A 22,577-nucleotide genomic window follows, 5' to 3' on the forward strand; every position below is an offset into this window, starting at 1 on the left:
ACGGCGACCGCAGGAGCCCCCGTTTGGGGGAAGCCGGTTCCAGCCGTGAATCCTGGATTGCCCCGCGCAGTCCCGGTGTGTTTAATGCAGATATTGTGCATTGCTGGCCGGGGCCTCAGTGTCCCCCGTGTGCTGCGGCTGCCCGGGCACAGCCGGCGGTGCCGAGGGAGCAGCGCCGGGGGCCCTCGGGGCCGGGCCCGCCCATCCCGGCGGAAGCGGCGGTTGCCGGGGAGCGGCGGGGCCGGGCCGGGCCCTCGGCTGCCGGCGGGCCCAGCCCAGCCCGGCCCGGCGGGGAGCGCTTCTCCGCGGCCTGCCTCGGTGAGTCCTCTCGGGGCAGCCGCACAGGGCCCTGCCCGGCCCGGGGCCGCCCGCCGGGGCTCGGGAGCGGCGCGGGCCGGGGACGGCGGGGAGCCGGGCCGGGAAGCGCCGGGCCCGGGGCAGGGGCAGCGCCCGCGGGGGGAGGCTGCGGGCCCCCGGCAGCCCGGGACTGCGCTGCTGGCAGCGCCTCCCGAGCCCCGGCGAAGGGGCCAGGAGGGTCCCTCAGCAGTGTCCGGTCCCCAGCGGTGCCCGCTGTCGCTCGGCACCGTGCCCGTCTCAGCACGTGTTCCCGGGCAGGGCCGGTGTTGATCTCCCGTGCCAGCCCGGCCGAAGGAGCTGGGGCTGCCACACAAGCTCCAGCCTCAGCACGGGGCTCGTCCGTGCATCCGAGAGGAATCCCCCGCGTTGAGGAGGGGCTCCGTGCCCGCATCTGTGCCTGCCCTCCGGACAGAGCACTGTGCTGCAGCTCTGTGATACCCACAGCTGTCCCTGCCCACCTTCCAGCGCCGAGCACGGCCCTCGTCCAGCTGCTGCTCCAGCCGCTGCAGGAAATGCCTCTGACTCCCTGGGCAGACTGTCCAAGCTGGCTTTATTCCTAAAGAGCTGTTGGTAGGCACCAGCTCCCAGAAATGCAAATGCCAGTATCAAACCTGGCTGTACCTGTCCCTCTGTTTTCAGAGAGACAAAAGGAAAAATGGGTCTTTGAGACTGGCAGATGGGGGAGAGCTGAGTGCTGGTGAGACCTGGGGAAACTCATGAGGGGAATTATATTAAAAGGAGAATATTAGTCTCTCCCATAGCAGTCAGCAAGGAGAAGGCTTAGGCAGGGACAAAAACCACTGGTAGGTTCACAGCACATTGACCTCTGATCCTGACTCTCAGTTTTTCAGGAGGAATGGTCTCAGATCCATTGGTGCTGTTTTGGTGCAGCCCTCGGGCGTGGAAGTTATCCTGATGTGACTTTCCAATTCAGCTAAAACTGTTGAGGAAGGAATCAAACATGCAAGACCAGCTGCACGGAGATTAGCCCTTTGATTTGCTGCAGATGACTTGCTCTGCTTATCACAGCTTATCACAACCGTGGGATGTTTTTTCCCATGCTTTTTGCAGAGATTGGCTCATGAAGTCAAGAAGCTGGGCTGGCATCAGCTCTGTGTGTGGTAGCAGCTTCCTGGCCAGGGACTCAGGCACAGTGAAAATGTCATCTGTGAAAAAGAGGGAATGCTTCAAAGTCAGATGCCGAGGGTTCAAGGCTGTGAAATGCACCTGCCTGAGGCTTGTCTGTTCCCATGCTTTGCAGTTACCTTAACTACAATGCCAAAAACAAGCCACAAAAGGAAGCTGTGGTTTTTACAGGCTCTGAAAAGGCTTAGTTTACCAGGGGAATAAATAGCATTTTTACCACTTGGTCAAGCTGCAGCAAAGGGCACAGAGTCGAGTTAATGGTTATTAAACTCACAGACACTCTGGGAGAGAGAGAACTGGAGCCTGCATTGCTTGGCTCCTAGGCCAGCATAAAGCCATGTTCTGGTGGAGAAGGGAGCAGCACACTGGGCTGAGTGAGCAGTGTTGAAGTTTTTGGGTTACTCCAGGAACTGCTCTGCGCCTCCTGTAGCTGTGCAGGGTGGCTGGGAGCTGAGACTCTTCCCTAGGGAGTCTGCAGGCTGGTGGGAGACAGGAGCAGAGAGCAGCGGCACACATGCATCTGTTTGCCTGGACTTAGCCAGCCTGCTTCTGCAGAGTGTGCCTGAACCTCACAGCCTGTGAGTGCATAAATGGTGTGTGTCTGGTGGCAGCAGGTCGGCTACTGCACTGTTGATGTTTAGGTTGCTGACGTGGTGGTAAAGCAGATGCTCTCCTGGGTGCAGGAAAGCCCCCAGGAGGGCTGACCCTATCCCCTCATCCCTCTCCTCTGTGTTCATAACTTCTCCTGTGTTTTCCTGGTGCTTGCTCTGGTGCTTCTCTGATCCCCCTGTGGATGTAAAGGTCACGTTCCTTTTGGACAAAAGGTTACATGGGCAGAAGACAGAGCCAGTGAAAGAAGTGGCTTGTTTGGTGCAGGGGCAGTGGGTGGGATTGGCTCAGCACAGGACTGTTGGTGCTGCAAAGCTGTCCCGAGAAACAAAGCAGGTGGGAATGACAGCAGAGGTCACACAGTCCCTCTTGGCATGAGCCATGAGGGTCTCTCACTTTTGTCCCCCAGTTGGGCCCGTGGTCAGCTGGAGCAGAGCAGCAGCTGGGGAGGTGTATTCCTGGAAGTCTGGCTGGGACACTGCTGCTGGCGGCTTGTGTCCCTGTAGTCCCTACACGGGCAAGATGCTCCCTGTTGTAATGAGGTTCTCTGATCTTGCAAGATCCCATGCCAGAGGTGATGTGACTTGCAAATCAGGGAGTGGGTGTCATTTGCAAATTCCCTGCAGCAGGGCAGGGTGCAGTTGGGATGTGAAGGTATAAAACGAGCCTTCCATCCCCCGCCTCCCCTCAGCTTGCCTTTCCTCCTCAGTCCCCCGCAATCATTGTCTGCTCTGTTACAGGTCTTGATTTCAGCCTGTCATTTTACGTGTAAATCACTGGGGTGGGACCTGCGTTCAGATCAAGATCAGATGTGCATTTCAAAGCCAGTAGCTGTTCTGGAGTGATCTCTTGGTGAACGTTTCTTTTTTTTTTTTCCTCTAGAATAAGAGAGGCTGTTCTGGCTTAGTTGATCCATTATCGAGGAGATTAAATAATACCAAGCCAGCATGCTTTTATCTCTGGCTGAGAGTCTGTGCCTGCTTTTCAGAAATAGCTTTTCCTGAGCAGCTGGCTAGAGGCTGCACATGCATGCTGGTGTGCAGCAGTCAGCACTGCTTGCATTGCCTCTGCCGTTGTGTCCAGGAGATGAATAACAGCATTTTGCTAATGGGTCTCATGTCAACAGGGGTGATTTAGCAGAGAAGACTGCAGTGCATTAGTTGCTATGAGTCAGATTCACTCAGCCTTGCCCTGATCCTTTATTGGTTTATAAATTAAACTGCAGATGCTGCGTCCCGTCAGTGCTGGCATGCTGAGGATCCTGAAAGGGGTTCTACCCGTGGAGTTGTCTCAGAAATGTTTAAATTACTGCCTCAGGAGTCAGGGAGTGCAGGTTGTAGCCCCAGCTCTTAGAGCAGTGACTCCAGCCAAGCTGCCCTGGCGCCTGTCAGAATTGTGGTGTGACTCTGATGAGGCTCTTGTGTCATCTGCTGAGAGCTCATCAGCAGTCTGTGCCTGCTGTGGCATCCTGCACGCTCATGCTGTGAGCTCTGGGTTTGTTGTAGGTATAAAAATGCTATCCAGGTGCTCTTGGTGAGCAGTGCAGGGAAGTTGGTGCTGGCTACTCCTGTTCCTTCCTGGTGGAAGGATCTGTGCTTCTGTCATGGAGAGAAGAGAAGCAACAGGGACCCGTGTGGGCAGGGCAGGGACTTGTGGCTCTGTGCTGCTTTGAAAAGTACTCGGAAATGAAAAACATGTTCTTCTCTGTTCTCCCCAAGACCTGAGAAACCATCTGGGCTCTTCCCCAGAAATCCAGTCTGCCCCACATGGTCCTGGAGGGAAATGTTTTGTCTTTTTGTGAAGTGTTTGTCCTTCTGAGGGTCAGCCCCAGCCTGCTCAGGGGTGGTGACAGCACAGGTGTGTTCTCAGGGAGGATATGGCCATGTGGGGCAGGAGCTTCAGCTTCCTCTGGACAAATCGTGTTTGAATCACAGGAGCCATTTAGAGGGAGCCCAGGGTACGAGGTAATTCAATTCTCAGGCTAAAAGCTGTCAGATGATGGCCAGCTACCTCATGTTTCCTGTTCACTCCTTCTGTGTCTGCATTCAATGTTTTCATATGGGAGATCCAAGCCACAAAGGATTTTTTGTACTGAAGGTACCAATATTACAGCAACTGTGGGCATTTTCAGCACTGGTAAGAACACTGACCCACAGTAGGGACAGGGCTGCTGGGCTCTTCACCTGCATAGAGTCCAGTTTGGGGTGGTTTGCATCTGCAGGAGATCTCTGGAGCTGGTGATGAAGTGTCAAATGAAAGTCAGAAATTCCCCTATACTTAAATATATTTTTTTTTAATGTAGTTTTTCAGTGGCTCAGTGAGCCCTGCTCATTTCTGTTCTCAGTGCATGGTTTCTGTGGCAGAGGCAGAGCAGCGTGTGGCAGGATGTGTGAAGGGCCATCCAGGATTTCTGGACCCATTCCTCCAGACCCAACGCTCTTCCCAGAGTATTACAAACGCCCCCTCTCAGGTGAGTCCTTGATGCTTGGTACAGGCTTTGCTTTGGTGTGACACAGCCTGCTGTCCTTATCCCTTGGTGTCCTCGACACTCTCTATTCACACTGGTGAAGGGGCTTCTGGTGGTGACCCTCAAGTAATCTGCACCTTAAGTAATCTGGTTGAAAGGTGGGGAAGCACAAGGCAGAGGTGAAGAGGGGCTCATCACATTGTCGGTGGGCTGTGGGTGCAGAAAACTGAGGTAAGATCATTTCCTGACCAGGTTCTCCTTTTTCTTTCCCTGCAGCTCGAGGGAGGCTGGAAGGAAATGCTGAGAAGCTGTATTTAACCTCCAGCTCTCTGGAGCCAGTCCCCATTCCCTGCCTGGCTCTGGGCAGTGCCCGCCAGGCCCAGCCAGCCCCTCGCATCCGCCCCAGCGGGAAGGACTTTCTGGAGAGGGGACAGAAGGGGACACTCAGCCTCCTGCTGCAGCTCCAGGGCATCTCCCTTGATGGGGAGATGCCAGTTAAGAGTAAGTACAGACAAATCACTGCTGGCTTCAGCTGCCTTTGGGGCTAGGCATGAAGCATTTGGGGTGGATTCCCAGGATCTGCTGCCTGAGGAGAGCTTGAGATTGACAGGGCTGGTCACACCATCTGCAGCTTTTGGCCTGGCAGTGGAGTCACCTCTGCTGGAGCCAGTGATGTTTTGGCTCCAGTCTCAGGTTTAGAATGGGAAGAGGGGCTTGAAAAAAGGTGCAAAAATTTGGACTTCTTTGTAGTAAAACTTCTATATGAATCAAACAAAACCTTGGTGTATTGAGGATGTTTAACATGGTGAGTTCCTAGTTGGTGAAGCCAGGAAGGATTTGGGAAGGGCGCCTGTGTATGTGGATGGGAGAACATCTTTGCAGAAGATGTTCCCTTCTCCAGAGCAGGAGTGTCACCCAGAATACTTTCAGAGGCCCAGGAAGGAGATAAGGTTGAGCCCTGTGTGTCATTTTAGTTTATTTCATGTGCTGGCATTGCCCTGAGCTGGTGCCAGTGTGGTAGATGCCACAACTGCTGTGCCCAAGCAGGGGGAAAACTGATGAGCATCTGGTTATGTCAGCTGAGATGTTCCCTGCCTTGGGGAGCCCAAGGAAGGCTAATTCCTGATTCAAAAACAAAACAAAACAGAGTCCTAATCCATAATCTTGGATGTGTCAATGTGGGACAATGTCCTGAAACCAGGAACAGGGCAAGTTCAAGGCTCTGCAGCCCTGTCTACTTCAGAAACACCATGTGAGCTGAGCTGGGAATTGACCTTGCTCTTGGGAGGGGCTGGCATGGCTTGTCTGGCATAGTCCATCCTGGGACAAGAGGAGAACAAGGGAGTCTGTGGACACCAGCAGTGTGCACAGACCCGTTCTGGTGCTCACCTGGGCACGGAGGGATCCTCTGGCAGAAGAGTCAGTCTGGGAGTGTGCATCTAACAGGGGCAGCAGCAGACATGGTCTGGGCTGCGGGAGAGGAAAGGGCTTGCTGGTTCTCTTGGCTGTTGGACCAGCTCTGGGAGGGATCTGTGGCTGCTCCCGTGGCAGTGTCTGGGAGGTGAAGGTGTGTCTCTCCTTGCTAAGCAGGGAAAGAGGCCAAGGACTACGAGAAGGAAAATGTGAGGCGGATAAAGGAGATTCAGAGGAAGTGCAAGGAGAAGGAGCGAGCCCAGGAGCACAGCCAGCCCAAGCCTGTGAAAGCTCTCTGGAAATCCCAGAAATATGAAAATGTGGAGTCAAAGGTGAAGGCCAAACTGCAGGTTGGTATCTGTGGAGGAGCTCTTGGAATCTCCAGGTTTGGGGAACAGTGGGATGATGGAGACAGGGGAGTCCTGGAGCCTGCAGGATCTGGGGGCATCTCAGTGCTGAGATGTGGCAGTGGGGCTGTGAGTGACAGTGTGTAGTTTGGGTCCAGACAGTGATTGCTGCCATAATCCCTGTCCTGCTTCCCCCCCCAGCTGTTTTTCCTGCCAGGGGATGCTCCCATCTGTCTTCAGCTTCCCCGTGTCTGGGGCAACACTTCTCTGGGGTTTGTGCCAAAAGGCTGGGGTGTTTTACCCCATGGATTGTGGTTCTCAGAGGTAGGTGTGCAGCTGCACTGAGCCTCAGTCCATCTATTCCCACCTGTGGATACACAGCAGGCAGTGTGTTCCATGTGTGAACATCTTCCCCAAGTGATTGTCCTGGTGGTGGGCCACTGCTCAGGGGGGCACACAGACATCTCCAGGCAGTCAGGGTTGAGGCCTTAGAGATCAGCACAGCCTGTGAGGATGCTGAGTTGGAGCCTTTAAGTTCCTCCTCATCTCTGCATTGCTTCCCTTCCATCTGTAGCCAGCTTTCCATGCTAAAATGACATGTATTGATAACAACTGTAAAAACTGGCAAGATGATTCCCAAGCCAGTGGTTCCAACTGCTGTGTCCCTTTTCCCTGGTGTGTCACCAACCTCTTTGGTATCTGTGACCCTTCCACACATGGGAGCAAACCCACGAGTGCTTCAAGAGCACAAGCCTACGCTCTTGTTTGACAAATCCTCTGGGTTAGAGGAAGATTGAGCTCATTTCTGCCTTTGTTTTGGGGAAGGGGGTGGTCTCTGCGCAGGCAGGTTCTGCGTGGTGCGTTCCTTGTGCTCCGTGTGTTCCTCCAGAGAGGCCCTGGCACTGACTCACGATGCTTTAACTGTTGCTGGGGCTCTCCTGGAGCTGAGGTGTTCCCTATCTCTATCTTCTGTGGAGCTGCTGCTGCTGCTGCTCAGAGTTTCACTTGATTCTGCTGAATCTTGATGACTAATGCAGAGTTTTTTCTCTGTCATCTGCCCCTGAGACTGTTAGCTGTAGCAGTTGTCTTGGGAAGGGTTCTGGCAGTGCCAGTGCTCCTGTGGAGGGAGATGGGGCAGGCTGTGCCCTGTGCTCCTGCAGTCACAGGCTCAAACAACTTTGAGCCAGCTGTGCTAGGTAAAGGTAATTCTCATGAACTTACCAGAGAGATCCAGATCTCTCGTTGAAACAAGACTGATCATCTTTGGAGCATGGAGAGTCTGGGCAGTGCTGAGGGCATCCCATACCCTGCTTCTCACACCAGTCCCACCAATGTGGCTGCCTGGTCCCACCATCTGCCTGCAGCTCTGCCCAGCTGAATGAGCCAGGCAGGAGGAAATCTTCCCCAGGCAGCTGCAGTTCAGCTGAGGCCTTGGGTGTTTGTAAAGGTCTGGGGGTGGCTCTGTGCAGTTCCCATCAGTCCCAAGGGCACAGCAGTGCCCCAGCTGCGTTTTTCATGAGGTCACCCACTTGCCACAGTGTCAGCTTTCAGTTTCAGGGTTTGTTTGCAACAGGACTGTCTGAGATAGCCCCAGACCACCTGCTAGACATCAAGTACTGTTGCCCTCTGCCACAGCCTTTGAAGAGGTCCCTCAGATGCAATTCCACCAGACTCCTTCACCCTCTGGTCCCTTTTCTTTCTAGAGTGATACAAGCACAGATTTGAGGTGCTGAGCAGAGCAGCCCTGGAGAACAGCACCTCAGCAGGCAGCCTCGTGCCTACCTCCTTGATCCAAATTTGCTTCTGCAGAGTTCCCCCCCTGTTTCTTAGCCATTAATTCAGTGGCCAGGTCTGATCTGTTGCTGTTTGTTGGCCTTTGCTGGCTGATTACAGATTATCTTCCCCCAAAAACTTCTGCCAGGCCGTGGCAGAAAGCGTGTGCTGTCGTGTGCCTGCTGGAAACCTGAGGCTGAGCTCCTGGTTCACCACCCAAACTTGGCTGAGAGGGTTTTTCTTTGCCCCAGCCTCTCTCCACTGGTGGATCTTTTCTTGCCTTTCCCAGGAGACCTCCCCACCTCCCAATCCTGAGGCTGTGAATTTCCTGAGGGCGTATTCCCGCTGTGGCTCTGGGATCAAGCCATGCAGACCACTGTCCCCAAGGCCTGGCAGAGCAAAAGCAGGAGCAGACACAGAGGCTCCAGAGGCACAGGGTGCTGAAACCAAGGTGAGTTACACACTGACTGCATCCATCCCAGGCATTTCTGGCATGGAAAATCCATTCTTCTCAAATGTTGGGTCAGATGTGCTGCATGAGGAGGGAGGTCTGTAGATACTGTTCCTGGCTGAAGGGGAGGAGCAGGGGTCCTGGTCACGGGGGTGACGAGATGGATATTCAGGGACTGTTAATTCTAGCTTCATCCTCACTCATAGTCACATAGAGATCATGAAGTTCCCCGGGAAAATTCCACCTTCTCATGCCAGCAATCTCAAATCTGCTCTTCCAGTGGCTTTGCAGGAGGTCTTGGGGTTTTGGAGGCTGTTCCCACTGTAATCAACTGTGGCTTCTGGAAGTTAGATAAAAACTTGGGAAATGAGTGTGTGTTTTAGTAAGGAGAGTTAAATCAGCATTAGTAGTTAAACCTTTCAAGTAGTCTGTTTGGGAGGTCCTAAACAGCTCCATGACTCATGTCCTTTTCCCTTGGCAATTGTGAGATTGTCAGTTTGTTGGTTCCTAAATGCCATGAATGACTTAATTAAACAGGACGTGTTCTACAAAGGAGGAAGACCAGGGAAATCTTAAATGCAAACACAGCCACCTTCTCCCCTGTTTTGTCCAGCAGAGGAGCTGTAGTGGAGGTGCTGTCTCTGGGGAAGTGCCCCAAGGATCAGCAAAGTTCCTGCTCTGCCAGGGATGCTGTTGCATTTCTTGGCCTGGTGAGCTCCCAACCTGTTTTTCCTCTGCCCTCAAAATGCTCCAGTAGGAGCCATGAGGACTATGTCAAGCCTGAGGTTTTTTCTGTCCTTCTGGCTTTCAAGGCATGTGGTCATCTTGGGGACCTTAAAGATGCCAGGATTAGGCTCGGCTTTAGGTGCCTGCCTTCCCAAACCATGGCCACAGCTCCTGCCTGTCTGTGGCTGCAGAGTGCTACAGGCTGTGCCGAGGGTCCGCCTGTCCTGCTGTCACTCTGTTCACTCCCTTGTGTGCTGCATTTCTGCTTTGTCCCTTGCCTGCGCAGTGGCAGCTGGCCGTGTGCCCGTGCCCAGCCTGCCCCTGATGCCTGGCTCTCTCTTTTTGCAGATGCAGGTGGAGGGCAGGAGCATTGACTTCATCAGGCACAACGCCTGCAGCGCCAAGCGGGCCCCGCTGCGCCGCTCGCAGTCCCTGCAGGCGCTGGCCCAGCTCCGGCACCGGCAGCAGGAGGAGAACCACGCCAGGCAGAAGGGCCACGTCCCCCAGTAGTGAGTGTGCCCCTCTCTGCTCCACGGACTGCAGCAGCCTTCATGCACCCCTGGCTTGTGCCTGGAGAGATGGGCTGCACACGGAGGTGCTCTTGCAATGTGCAGCAGTGCCTTTTTTTGTCACTGGGGAGTAAATGCTGTCCCTCCTGCTTCCTTGGCTTAACCAAGAAACAGGGCTCAGAGGGTTTTGTCTCCTCTTCCCTTGCTTTTTGTTGTACAATAATGCTGATACGGGGAAGCTCTGTGTGCCTTGAGAAATGTGCTCCTGGCCCTTTGTAGGCTTTGTTCCATGTGATGTAGCTTTGACATGAAGAGGTTTGGGTTTGGAGAGGCAGAGAGCTTGCTCTGCCTCACAAGTGTTCAATCTGCCTTGGGCCTGGGTTCTGAGGAATATCCAGCTAGTGCTGTGCATTTTGGGGCTCTGCATGGGAAACAGACCCTGTCCTAGGACTGACTGTGGTGCCAGTCCTTTGCCTGTGCTGTCCTCTGCCAGCATCCCTGGCTGTGAGCTGCTGTCTGACTTCATCCTGCCATTGACCCACAGATGGTTTGGCAAGGACTCAGTGAGCCAGAAACGAGGAGCAGCAGCCCTTGTCTCCAAGGAGCCCATGTTGGCCTGAGTGCATCTCTCCCAGCAGCCCTTTGTGCCTGTGGAGCACATTTGCCGGCCCACATATGTGCTTTAAACACGGTGTATCCCCCACCATGAGGGTGTGTGGCTCCCTGGTCTCCTCAGCCAGTGACATGGAACCTGGTGGGGTTTGAAGGGCACATTCTTGGCCTCTGCCTGTGCCAGATGTGCTGACACCTGCTCTCCTTTGCCCCCAGCCTGCTGGAGAGGAAGGAGCTGTGGCGCAGGCAGGCGGAGGAGCGGCTGCGGAACCTGCCCGACCCCGACACCCCGCCCGGGCACACCTTGATGCCCGAGGGCCAGCGCCTCGAGACCCTCAGCAACCTGAAACAGAGTAAGAGGGAAAAAAAACAGCGATTCCAGCTCAGAAAAACAAACAATCCTAGACAGGATAAGGGAGAAGAGACACAGGGACGCATTCCTGCCGCTTGGAGAGTTGCCTGGATTAAGGCATATATAGGCAGGATGTGAGCTGTGTGCATGGAAAGAGGAATCAGTGTCCTGCAGGTTACAGCACTGGCTCTCTGGAGCACACTTGTCCAGTGGACTTGATGTTAGGGTTGCTATTGCTCCTAAAATCTTAGAAAGATTTTGGCTGTAAGGGACCTTCAGAGGTCTCTAGTCCAATCCTTGGTTCCCAAAGCTGGAGCAGGTCCCTCAGGTCTTCATCCAGCTGAGGTTCAAAGAGAAGGATTCTAGGTCCTTGTTCCAGTGCCGCCATTGTGTTCATAGCACTAGAAAAAGGGTAGATTTCTTTGCTTGTCAACTTACACAACTTTTTTTCCCTTCTTTTTACAGGCCAGGAGCAGCTGGTAAAGGACCTGGTTCTGCTGCCCATGCGTGGAGACAGCCTCAGGATGCAGAAGAGGCGGATAGAGCTTGAGAGGAAGCTCTCCCAGATAGACGAGGCAATCAAAATTTTCTCAAGGCCAAAAGTCTTCATCAAGTTGGACTCCTGAGCTGGTGGGGCCAGGTGTGCTGTGCTGCTCTGCCTGAACATCCTTTGTGGCTGGGCAGGAATGGACGTCACATTTTGGAAGGAGAGGGAGCCAAGTTCCAGACCCTGGGCCCATGCGGGTGCCAATAACAGTGTCCAGTATGCAGCTGGCGTCTCTTGCTCACCTTTCAGTGCTGTCTCTTGTCCACAGAAGAAGGAGGGAGATGCCCTGATAAAGGCCCTGCTCCGTGGTCTGGGGAGCAGTTGTCTGGGGAGCAGTTGTCTCTGCTGCTTGATTTCTCACAGATCAGCTCTCTGCTCTGGATCTGTGGCATCACCTCTTACTTTCTTTTTTTTTCCTACTTCTAGAAACTGGTAGGAGGTCTCTTGTGCTGCTGCCTGTGGTATTCCTTGTCATTCTTTTTCTCCTGAGCTGGACCGTGGTCGTGGCTCATCCTGAGCACCTGAGAGCTCAAGGGACAGCTTGGGAACAAGAAAGAGGCACAGAGCTTCAGTGTTTTCTGCCCAGGGAAGGGCTGAGCTGTCAGGATGGTCTGGTTGGATGTCTGGAGAAGCCTTTGTTGTCTGTGGGGCAGGAGATACTCCAATAAATCATCATTTCCATCTTGCAGTGTGTGTGCAGCTCCCAGTGGGCCCAGCAGGGCCTGAGGAATGGTGTGGGCAGCAGAAACCATCAGTGCAGGCAGGGGATGAGCCATGGGCTCACAGGGCTGGGTGGTAGGACATGGACTGGAGAATGTGCAAAACCCTGCTGGACCTCCATCACAGGCTGGCAGGAAAGGCTGGAAGGTGCCATCACACAGGTGAGCTCTCTGCTGCCTTGCCTTGAGATGCCATGCAGGAGCCTGTGCAGACCTTTGCAGGGATCTTGCTGCATGAAGGAAAGAAGCTGTGAGGGATGGCTGGAGGGCTTGGTGCGTGTCCTGCTCAGCCACAGCTTGGAGCCAAATCCAACTGAGTTAGGAGAATCTCCAAGAAGGGGCTTGCCCCCATCACCTTGCTGGGGCTCTGTCTCCAGACCATGCTGGCCTCAGGGGGAGCACTTTTCCCCCTGAAATCCCATCAAGTTTTCCCTTCTTGCAGCTTGTGCTGTTGCTCCATCTCCATTATCTACACAGGGTGGATTTGCTACTGTGTGTGGATTCCCCAAGCAGCTGCCTTTTAGCAGGGGTTGCTCCATCCTGGGCAGGATTTTGTGGGGTGGGGATATTGTGGAGTATCCTAGCCCTGCCTGTGCCACCTGGCACACTACAGTGCCCTGAGATGTCAGGGCTGACGCTGCTGCCAAGGGGTGGGGAATATTTTGGCACTTGAGGGCTGGAGGAGGTGAGATGCCAACTGGGAAATCACCCCATGTGCCTCTGGGGCCACCTCAGGACAAACCCCAGCCAGGCTGAGCCGGCTGGATGAGGGTGACTTGGGGCCATGGGCACAGCCCCTGGGCACCTCCCTGCCCAAAACCAGCCTGAGCTAACCAGCCCTGCTGCCAGATCTGCTCTCTGCTCTCTGGGCCCTGGCTGTGTGCCATGAGTGTCCTCAGCCCTTGCTGCACTCCCAGCCTGCCCTGGCCTGAGGCTCTGAACGGAGAGTTGGTGCTGGCTTTTCAGACCCTGAGAGCTGCAGGTCTTCCTCCTTACCAGTCCCACCACAAGCCCTTGGCAGCAGTGAGTGCCACCATCAGCTTAGCACTTTTGGGAGAGGGACTGAGGTGCTGGGAGTCCCAGCAGAGCAGCAGGGGAAGTTGAGGACCCCCCCTGCCCTGAGCTTGGGGCTGAAGAAGGATGATGGGGCTGCACTATCCCCAGCAGCATTTGCAGGGCTGAGTGACAGCCAAGGTGCTGCTGCCAGACCAGGTGTCCCCTGCATCAGTGAGGGCCCTGCACTGGGGACAAGGTGGGAATGGGGGGACCAAGCAAGGCTGTCTGCATCAGGCCAGGCAGCTCCCCAAAACAGCCTGGACATGTGTCCTGGAACAGGCACAATGAGTCTCAGTGGGGTCACTCAGCACAGCAGCAAAGGTCAAGGCCACAGCTCCCAGGCACTGCCTTCCGTGCACAGGGCTGGGGAACCCACCCACTGTCCCCCTCCTCCCTGCAGTGACATCAACCAGGGACAAGCATGGTGCTTTGTAGAAAAGGTTTTACTGTCCATTGCAATATATTAATGATGCATATTTCAATAAAACAATTAAAAACCCCCGCTTGCTTGGAAGAGGAGGCAAGGGCGCTCAGAGGGGCAGTGCCTGACTTGAGTAGGTCCCACAGTGGAGCTCCCGGGGTCACAGGGGGTGGGAAAAGGCAGTGGGCACCCCCTCTCCACCCCTGCCCGCCGGTCACATCATCACCCTGGTGTCCACATCCAGCCCAGATCAGCGGAATCCCGGGTGGCCACCGAGTGGCACGGGCCCCTGCGGCTATAGGGTGAGGAGGGTGCCGTCCTCCCGTGCGCTGCCCCTGCCGGGGCTGCCGTCGTGGCTGCCCAGGGACTGCAGGGAGCCCCGCGAGCTGTGCGGGGACAGGCTCCGCCGCAGGGCTCCGTCGGCGGGGCCCCCGTTGGGGCAGCCCCCGGGGATGTAGTGGGAGGCGCTGTCGCTCTCGATGACCAGGTCGCCCTCCTCGTCGCTCTCGGCCGTGCTGTAGTTGCTCAGGTACTGCGAGGCCGGGCTGGGGGTCTGCTGGCTGGGGGTGCTGTCCGTGGACACGCCGGAGCTGCCCGAGGCCTTGCTGCTGCGGATGACGTTGTTGCGCTGGTTGGCCGGCTTGACGGTGATGATCAGGTTGTGGCTGTTGGCCACCATCATGTCCGTCACTTGGTCCAGGGACTTGCCGGCCACGTCGATGCCGTTCACCTCCAGGATCTCGTCGCTGACCGCCAGCAGCCCCGTGCTCTCGGCCAAGCCGCCCTTCACCAGGCGGGAGATGAAGATGCCGGGCACCTTCTCGACGCCCTGCGGCGCCACGCGCACGCTGACGCCGTCGCGGATGTAGAAGCCCAGCGGTTTGTCGGAGCCGTGCTTGTGGAGCCGCACGCGCCGGTGCGTCTCGGGCAGGATGTCCACGTCGATGATGGAGGAGATCTGGCGGAAGTCCTGGGGCATCCCGATCAGGAGGTGAGGCTTGGCCCGGTAGTGTGCTGGGCGCAGCAGCCCTTTCTTCTTCCGCTGCAGGGAGTTGGAGGCGAAGACGCTGGCGTCAGACTCTGCTGTAGGGAGCGAGGGAGGGAGGACACGGGTCAGGCACTGCGGCTGCCGGGGGTGTGAGCGCGTGCCCTTGGCCCCTGGTGCTGGGGCAGCGGTCAGCAGAAGGGCCCTGCTCACAGGTCTCACCGGCTTTTCCTCCCCAGATCATCAGCCTGGCTTTCCCTGCAGCCTGTCTCCGCTGGGGCCCATCTCCTGGGATTACCCAGCGTACACAGGCACACAGGCCAGGATTAGTGGGATCGAGGCAGTGATTCAGCCTTAATCACACTTTAAGCCAAACTCTGCATTTTAACACTAGAGCTGCCAGCCCTGATGGCCTGGGAGCTGCAGCCATGCCCCAGTTTGGGTTTGGGGAGAGAGGATCCCCCCCACATAAGTGTGCTGTGGTGGCAACCAACTCCTGTGGGGCGAGTCCAACCCCAGGAGACAGCACCAGAGCCCTCTGCCCCACCAGAGCAGGGCTATCGCTGGCATGAGTTGGTGATAGCCACCACTGTGTCCTGCAGAACTCTGCCATTCCCAAGAACGGAGACTCCCCACCCACTGGAAATTCATCCCAGGGCTGCAGCATCCTCAGAGCCCCTGAATATCCCAGACTGTGATTTGTGCCCATGTCTCTTATTGCACCATCAGGCACCTTCACACAGGGTTTGACTCCCTCCTTGTGGACCGTGGCCTGTGACTGCTCCGTGGGGCCCAGCTCCAACCCATCACCCTTGGCCTCATCCAAGAGAGTAGCCCCTGGTTCCTCTCTGGTTTCTCCCCATCTCTTTCCATGGGGGAGCCTGGATCTGGATGCTCCATGGTCAGCACTTTCCACACAGTATCCCCGACCAGCATCTGGACCCTGCTCCAGCTGCAGGGCTGCCAGGGATGTCCCCAAGCCCAGGGGACACGGGATTTCTCCCTAGCCAAGCCAGCCTGCCAGGGCTCCTGGTTTATAAATATCTCCCTGCACACACAGCCTTGGCATATTTTTAGCTCGGGGAAGGGTGGCGGAGGCTTTCCCACAGCTATTTCAGCACACAGCTCCTCTCCGAGGGGCGCAGAGTGGCTGGGCCAGGCAGGTCCAGCACGCCAAGGATGAGCCCCATGGTGGTCCTGGCAAAGTCCCACGCTTTCCCCTGCCCTTTCCATGAGCCCCGGCCCCAGCCAAGGAGAGTCAGCACCATTGTCCCAGCCAAGCTGCCCTGCAGGGATGGCTTCACCCAACAGGGTGATGGCACAGAGGGGAGCCCAGCTGCAGCCTTTGCTTTTTGCCCCGCTCTGGCAGGACTGGCTGCTGCAGAGCCCACTGACAGGAGTGCACCTGTGTGTGTGCACAGCTCCCTGCACCCGGCGGGGTGAGAGGCTCTGCAGCCACATTCCTCAGCGACCCAGACCGGTTCAACGACAGCCCAGCCTCAGGATGACCTGGATCCATTTTAAATTAGCTGTGATTCACCCAGGACTTGCTCCTGGCCTCTCTGCTCACCTCCCTGTGGTGCTGCCAGCCCTGCGGCCCCTCTCCTGCAGGCACAGCTGGGTACTGGGGCTCCCTGGTGCTGCCTGCTTGCCTTCTTATCATGCTGCCCATGGAGCCCGGCTCTGCCTGCTCCCTCTCCACACTGTGCTGTCTTGGTACAGTCAGCCGTGGGCTCTCATAGGCTTTTCCAGCAGCCCACAGGGTGCTGGAGAATGGTTTCTTGGAAGCAGGAGTGATGGTCCCACTGCAGCCTTGGCACACCCACCCCTGCACTGGCTCTCCCTGTCACAGCCTGGGCCCAAGCAATGGGCCAGGAACAGGGGATGGTTCAGCCCTGGCAGCGACAGCCCCTGAGCACACCACGAGCTCCAGCAGCCTGGGTCACTGCTGCCAGCCCCCACATCATGTGGCCACAGGGGAAACACATGTCCAGGGCATCCCACAGCACCCTGACGCGAAAGCCCGGGAAAACCGACACAGCAGCCAGAGCTGGCCACGAGCATCACCTCTCGCCCAGAGACTTTATACCACTAACATGAGCTGGAAACACGGACTCACTGCATGCTGTGCTGACCCTGTGGCTCTGGGTCAGGCTCTGGCTCTGTGAACTGCTGACTGATGGTGATATGAAAGAGAAAACCTCGGTGCTGCTAAACTGAGTGGAATGGGCTTGTTTTCCATGTAAACAGGAGAAATACTCAGAGTATTTATCACTTGGAGGCTTTCATCCTCACCAGGACACTGCTATCAGGATGCTATCAGGTGTACCTGCACAAGGAAGTGGTTCCCTGGGAATATGCCACCAAGGTAAGGGCAAGGAGGCACAAAGCCTCTTCCAAGCACCAGAAATCCAGCAGCACCTGGCCCCCTGAGAGCTCTGCCAAAATGATGGCTGCTGCCTCCTCAGGGCAGGAAGCTGGATGGGGCTGCTGGCACAGCGCTCACGGGAGTAACACGGGTGTTATCTGGGAGCCCACGCAAGCTTGGCTGGAAAACACAACTTCAAAGGGGTGAATTGTAAGGATCTGCCTTTGCTCACCAGGTGGCATGGGGCTGGGCTGAGGCAGGTGCCCTCGGCTGCCAGGGAGAGCCCATGTGGTTGCCACAGCCCTGGCAGGGTTCTGGCAGCTTCCCAGTGCCACCATCCCCACATCCATCCACCAAAGCAGTGGCTAGAGGGGATGTGGCCATCCTGTGCCCTGCTGGCACAATCCAAAGGTAGAACCAGCAGTACTGCAGGTTGTGGCTCATCTCTCTTGACAGGAGGACACATCCAGTGCCCCGCTTACCCTTCTTCTGGATGATGACCCTGAGGAGGGGGTTGGCAGAGGACAGGGCTTTGTGGTAGTTGTCGTCGTTGTTGATGGGCAGGAGGTCACCGTGGATGTCTGTGTAGCCCAGGAGCACGTCCACCCGCGGGATCTGGTGCACTGTCTGCAGCAGCTGGTAGAAGTCCTGGAAGCTGCCAGCGCTGGAGCGCTTCATGGCAAAGCGGCGAAATTCAGCGTCAAACTGCAGAGGAGGAGGAGGAAGAGGAGGAAGAGGGTGACTCCGGGCAGGGCTGGCCCCGGTTGGCAGGACTGATGCAGGCAGGGCACCACACAGAGCTGCCCCAGCCCAGGCAGAGCCAGTCAGGAGGAGCCCGTCCCAAAAACAAAGTAAGAGGAGGGAAGCCGTTTTTCTGCCCAAACACTGAAGTGATGGGGCAAAAAGATGGCCCCGCGGCAGAGAAGGACCCTCTGGCCGTGCCACCAGCCGTGGCAGACTCCGTGCTGCCAGGAGGCCCTTCCCTGCGACACGGGCGCTGCCGTAGCACCTGGTGAGCAACAGCGCTAATTAATGCCTCCTTCCGTCACGACGAACGGGAAGCCAATTAAGAACAGGCTGAGGAGCGCTGCGAGGATCGCGCTGCCCGCGGGGGTCACACCCCAGCTGTCGGGGCAGGCGGTGGCCACCACGTCCTGGGAAGGAGGGCACCCTGCACCCTGCCGGGGGTCCCGAGAGGGCAGGGGCACAGCTGGGCGAGTGCACAGCTGGATAAGGGCGCAGAAAGGGAGTGCACGCATCTGGGTGAGCACAGGGATGGGTGGATGGGCACAGGTGGACGATGGTGCATATCTGGGTGACCGCACACGTCTGGGCAAGGGTGTGCCAGGTGAGCACATATCTGGGTGAGCAGACACGTCTGCGGGAGACCACAACTGGGCGAGCGCACAGTCATGCAGGTGCACATCTGGATGCGCGACAGGGGCTCGTCCCTTGCTGGGGGCGCACATCTGGGTGATGGAATAGCCGGGGATGAGCTTGCCTTGGCGAGCACGCACATCTGGGTGAGTGCACATCTGGGCGAGGTGTGTCCCCGAGGTGTCCGCACACCAGCACCGCCGGGGCCACCCCGCACACCGGGGCTGCCGGAACGGCGCACCGGCGCCCTGCGCATCTGGCGAGCGCTCCGCCGCGGCGTTCCCACGGCCGTGCCGAGCGAGCCCGCGGCCCGGCAGAGCCCACGGTGGCGGGACGCCACGGCCGCCGGGCCGGGCTGGGCTCGGGGAGGCTCCGGGCAGCGCCGCCGCAGCGCGGAGAGCGGAGAGCCCGCCCGGCCTGGCTCCCGCGCCGCTCCCCGGTGCGCGGTGGCACCCCACGTGTGCTGCCCGACGCGGGGGCGACGCGCTCGGTCGTGACCCGGCGGAACCGCCACGGGCATCGGCGTCGGCATCACCGGCCCCATCCCCGGCGGGCGCTTACCTTACTCTTGACCTCGATGACGGGCTCGGCGGAGCGCGCCGGCGTGCGGTGGTGCTTGGCCATGGTGCGGGCCGGGCCGGGCCGCGGGGCCGCGCCGCCACCGCCGCTCCCGCGGCCACGGGGGATTTTCACCGGCCATGACGTCACCGGCGGGCAGGCCGGGCGCCGCCGCGCCATTGGCCCAGGCGGGGCGCGGGGCGTGGCCGGACGGCTGCTGACAACGTCGCCGTGGAAACGGGGGTGGGGACGGGAGGGCGGCAGGACCCCCATCCTCATCCCCGTCCTCATCCCCGTCCCCAAGCCCGTTTCCATCTCGATCCCCTTCACGTCGGCCCCGTCTACCCGAGCACGGCTCCGCTCTCCGTCGGGCCGCCGCCGCGCCGGGACTGCACCGAGCACCGCGGCGGTAACCTCGGGCATCCCATCGCTGTCAGGAACCTCATTAGCGACACATTACACACAACAGCGGCCCCTCTCTGGAGACACCGAGCTCCTGCAGGCGGCCAGCATCCGCACGGAATCCCCGCGAGTGTCACCGGTGGAAGCCTCGGCCCCGCCCGGGAACATCCCTGCATTTCTCCCATGCTGGCAGGGGGCTTCCCAATCCACCGGTGTGGCGGCCTTTGGCACAGGCAACCCTGGTAGCAGGGAATGTTTTCCAGATGTGCCCCTCATTCCTCACCTCCTGGTTCGTTCTGGTTTTTCTCCCTTGTCTGGCAGGGAAGTTTCATGCTGCCCCAGAGCAGTGTGGGCCAGGGAAGGTTCATTGTCTTGCGGAGGATTTGCTTTACTGAGCAGTGGAACAGCTGAGCGAGGGGAGGGAAACTGACCAAGTTCACCGGGTGTGCGGCAAAGCCTCGCCGTGCCTGTCCCAGCACCAGTCTGCCAGGATGTGCAGGCAGACCACATGTCCTCGGTGCTGCCAGGCTGTGTCCACAGGTGATGCCCGTGGGATGTGTCTGGCAGAACTGGCTCTGCTCAGGCACAGAAACACTCAGAGACAGCCAGAGAGCCCCTTCCCTGCAGACCCCGCTGCAGTGCAGCTCTGCCAGTGATGCCAGAGCACGCTGTGAGCTCCCTCCTGCCAGCACCAGCGTCATCAGCCCCAGAGCCTGAACAAAACCAGACTCTTGCTCATGGAGTCTGAGGAATTTTGGAGCCAAAGGGGCCATGACAGCAGCACCATGAAACAGTTTTTAAAGCCAGACACCCAATGAGCACACTGCTTCTGACAGAATAAACATATCGAACCAAGCTCGGAGAATCACCTTGGCTTGTCTGGATTCTGCTGCCCTTTGATCCTTGCCCTGTCCTGGCCCAGGGAGCAACTTTTGGTCAGGACAAAATTGCATCACACCCCGGCATCCCTACAGCAGCAGGCCCGTGTTAGCTGTTCTCAGGCTTGTCCCTTGTGCCACTGTGCCTGGGTGAGCAAAGGAGCCTGCCAGGCTGCAAGACCGTGGGGCATCTCCTCGTGTGCTGGCAAATTCTCCTCTGGCTATTCCTGCTGTGCCAAGAGATTGCCACGCCATGAAAACCAGCCTGACCACAAACAGAGCTGTAAACTCATCAGCAATACCTGCTCTGCCCCCTCAGTTTAGTTTGGTTTTTTTTTAACAGAGTAATTGTGTTGAGTTCAGAGAGATAATCCTGATTTGCACCGTGGTTAATATTTACGCAGGCGACAAAAGCAGCTTGCCCTTCATCTCCAATTTTGGTAAATTGGAGTTAATTGTTCAGCAGGACAGTGGGGTGATGTGCTGGTCACACCTTCTGGTTTGTGCTGTGGCTCCTTATCTGCTGCCACAGAGTGAGCTAAGCTAAGCAGACAGTATCAGGGCAAGTGTTTATTTTGCCTCAGTCCCAGGAGCTCTGAATCAGCCTCTGAAGCTGGAGCATGTGCTACCCAATGTCCAGATGTGTCCCCTGACTCCAGATCCACCAGTTCTTGGCTGCTGTGGGTGAGGGCAGCGAGGGCCTGGCTCTCTGGGGGTCCAGCACCCCCAGACATAGAGGGGGGCTGCTGAGGTTTAGCTCTCAGGTGCCTCAGGACGTTGTTCCTCCAGCCCCTGCTCCATGCCAGGTCAAGGCTGGATTCAGGTAAGTTTGTCCAGTGAGCAGGCATTTTTCCCAGCAATGGCTTAGACATGGAATGAGCAGAAAGCAGCTCAGTTGAGTTCTGCCCCTCTTGTCTGTGATGAAGGAGAAGCACAGGAGCCTGAGCTCGAGGCAGGATTGGCACTGTGGCTACAGCTGCCCAGCTGGTCCACGGGCCAGCAACAGCACAGGGAGTTCCAGATAAAACACACAGAGTCCCTGATCCTGGTTTCTCTCCAACACCTGCACAGCCTTACCCTGTCCCTGCCACCCATGAGAACTCACTTGGTGCTCTGAACAAAGGCAGCAACCAAGAGAGCAGCAAAGTCACCTTGACTTTGGCAATGGCAAAGGTGGCCCTGGACACTGTGTTTGCCTTTCCCCACCGTCAGCAGGAGCTGAGGGACGTGGATCATGATCTGTGCTGAAGGAGCAAGAGCAGCAATTAGCTCTGGCAGTGTCTCCTCGGGCTGCTGGGACACAGAGCAGGAGTCGGGGAGGCAAAGCCCACCTGGGCATCGAGGGACAGCCAGGACAGAGCCGGCAGGAGCGCAGCCCCAGCGCTCGCTGTGGGATGGGGATGCGAGAGGGGAACGGGCTCCGATGGAACTCTCCACCTCCCCAAGGACGTACCCTGGCAGCTGCGGAGGCTTCGCCCGGCCAGACCCAGGCTCAGCTCACTTCTTCGCGGTTTTGTGCTGTGGGCTCCCACGGCAGCGCTGCCCTCTGGCTCGGCTCTTCCCCGGGAAGCCGCGGGGTGATGCATCCCCGTGGCAGAGCGGCTTTCCTGCTCGCAAAATCTGGTCTTGGCTGCAGACTCATCCGTGCCTTTGGGCAACAGGTCTGGCTGCCAAGGAACGCCGAGCAGCTCCTGAAACACGCGCAGTAAATACCTGGGGCCGGGAGATAAACCCGGCGTCTCACGTTCCTGCAGTTTTGTTTTGCAGGACGCGAAAACCCCCTCCTGGCGCATCAGGATCATTACCACGGGCTTTTCACGGGCTGGACCGCGTCTCACGGGGAGATGGGCAAGAGGAGGAGCGCTCAGAAGCTGCTGGTCCACATCTTTATGGCTTTTTTTTTTTTTTTTTTTTGTTAGTAAAAATGTCATGAATTATAAACTTTTCCCAGCATCTCTGCACACTTCCTTTGGCTCCACCCAGAAGTACGGTTTGTCCTGTACCCGCAAAGCCCGCAGCAAACCGGCTATCGGGTAAAATAACCACAGGGAAAAAGGGGATGCTTCACCCGGATCAGGCTGTCGATGCAGCACGTGAGGAGCTCCACAGAGCCGTGCTGCTCCAGCTGGCGAGGGGAGAGGGAAGGCGAAGCAAGGGATCGCTAAGAGCGGCGCTGGTGCCGGTGGTGAAGGGACGGAGGGAAGGAGAGACACAGGAGAGCGGCACCGGCCCGGCCATGGCCTCCGCCCCTCAGGGCCCGGGCCGGGCAGGGCGGGTCACGGTCGTCGTGGTGACAGCATAGCCCCGCCCCCCACCCGGCACCGCCCAATCAGCGCCTCCGTTTTCTCACGGCGCCGCACGCGAGGCTCCGTCCCATTGGCCCACGTGGCAGCCCCCTCCCCTGTCCTCATCGCGGCCAATCAGCCGCAGCCACCGCGGCCCTGCGGCGGGGCGGGCCCTATAAAGCTCCGGCCGGGAAGGTTTTGCAATCGCCGCCCGCCTCG

General features: G+C 57.6%; 2 protein-coding genes across 6 annotated transcripts; one reads left to right on the plus strand and one right to left on the minus strand.

Annotated features, from left to right (window-relative positions):
• The first annotated feature begins 203 nt into the window (after positions 1–203).
• On the plus strand, positions 204–11,984 carry ENKD1 (enkurin domain containing 1). 5 transcript variants are annotated; one of them, XM_084215189.1, is made up of 9 exons: positions 1,858–1,877; positions 4,457–4,582; positions 4,856–5,080; positions 6,167–6,342; positions 8,402–8,563; positions 9,638–9,798; positions 10,627–10,763; positions 11,228–11,402; positions 11,736–11,984. In XM_084215189.1, coding segments are annotated over exons 1-8 (1,149 nt in total). In that variant the 5' UTR covers positions 1,858–1,876; the 3' UTR covers positions 11,389–11,402; positions 11,736–11,984. The 5 variants fall into 5 exon arrangements, with proteins under 5 accessions (XP_084071318.1, XP_084071317.1, XP_084071315.1 ...); XM_084215192.1 differs by lacking the exon at positions 1,858–1,877 and adding an exon at positions 204–318 and having other exon boundaries at positions 4,476–4,582; positions 11,228–11,984; XM_084215191.1 differs by lacking the exon at positions 1,858–1,877 and adding an exon at positions 222–318 and having other exon boundaries at positions 11,228–11,984.
• Positions 11,985–13,586: 1,602 nt separating this feature from the next.
• On the minus strand, positions 13,587–18,973 carry PARD6A (par-6 family cell polarity regulator alpha; the record flags this gene model as incomplete). Its single annotated transcript, XM_084215115.1, has 3 exons — positions 13,587–14,588; positions 17,341–17,563; positions 18,797–18,973. 3 exons carry the CDS (start codon positions 18,971–18,973, stop codon positions 13,801–13,803), a joined length of 1,188 nt encoding a protein of 395 aa, XP_084071241.1. The 3' UTR covers positions 13,587–13,800.
• Between the last annotated feature and the right edge of the window lie 3,604 nt (positions 18,974–22,577).

Source organism: Fringilla coelebs (assembly GCF_963513975.1).
Source record: "Fringilla coelebs genome assembly, chromosome: 14".
NCBI classification, from domain to species: domain Eukaryota; kingdom Metazoa; phylum Chordata; class Aves; order Passeriformes; family Fringillidae; genus Fringilla; species Fringilla coelebs.

Coding starts and splice junctions, on each gene's coding strand:
- ENKD1 (XM_084215188.1), top strand. Junction 4,583..4,855: donor TTACAAACGCCCCCTCTCAG/GTGAGTCCTTGA, acceptor CTTTCCCTGCAG/CTCGAGGGAGGCTGGAAGGA. Junction 8,564..9,637: donor CACAGGGTGCTGAAACCAAG/GTGAGTTACACA, acceptor CTCTTTTTGCAG/ATGCAGGTGGAGGGCAGGAG.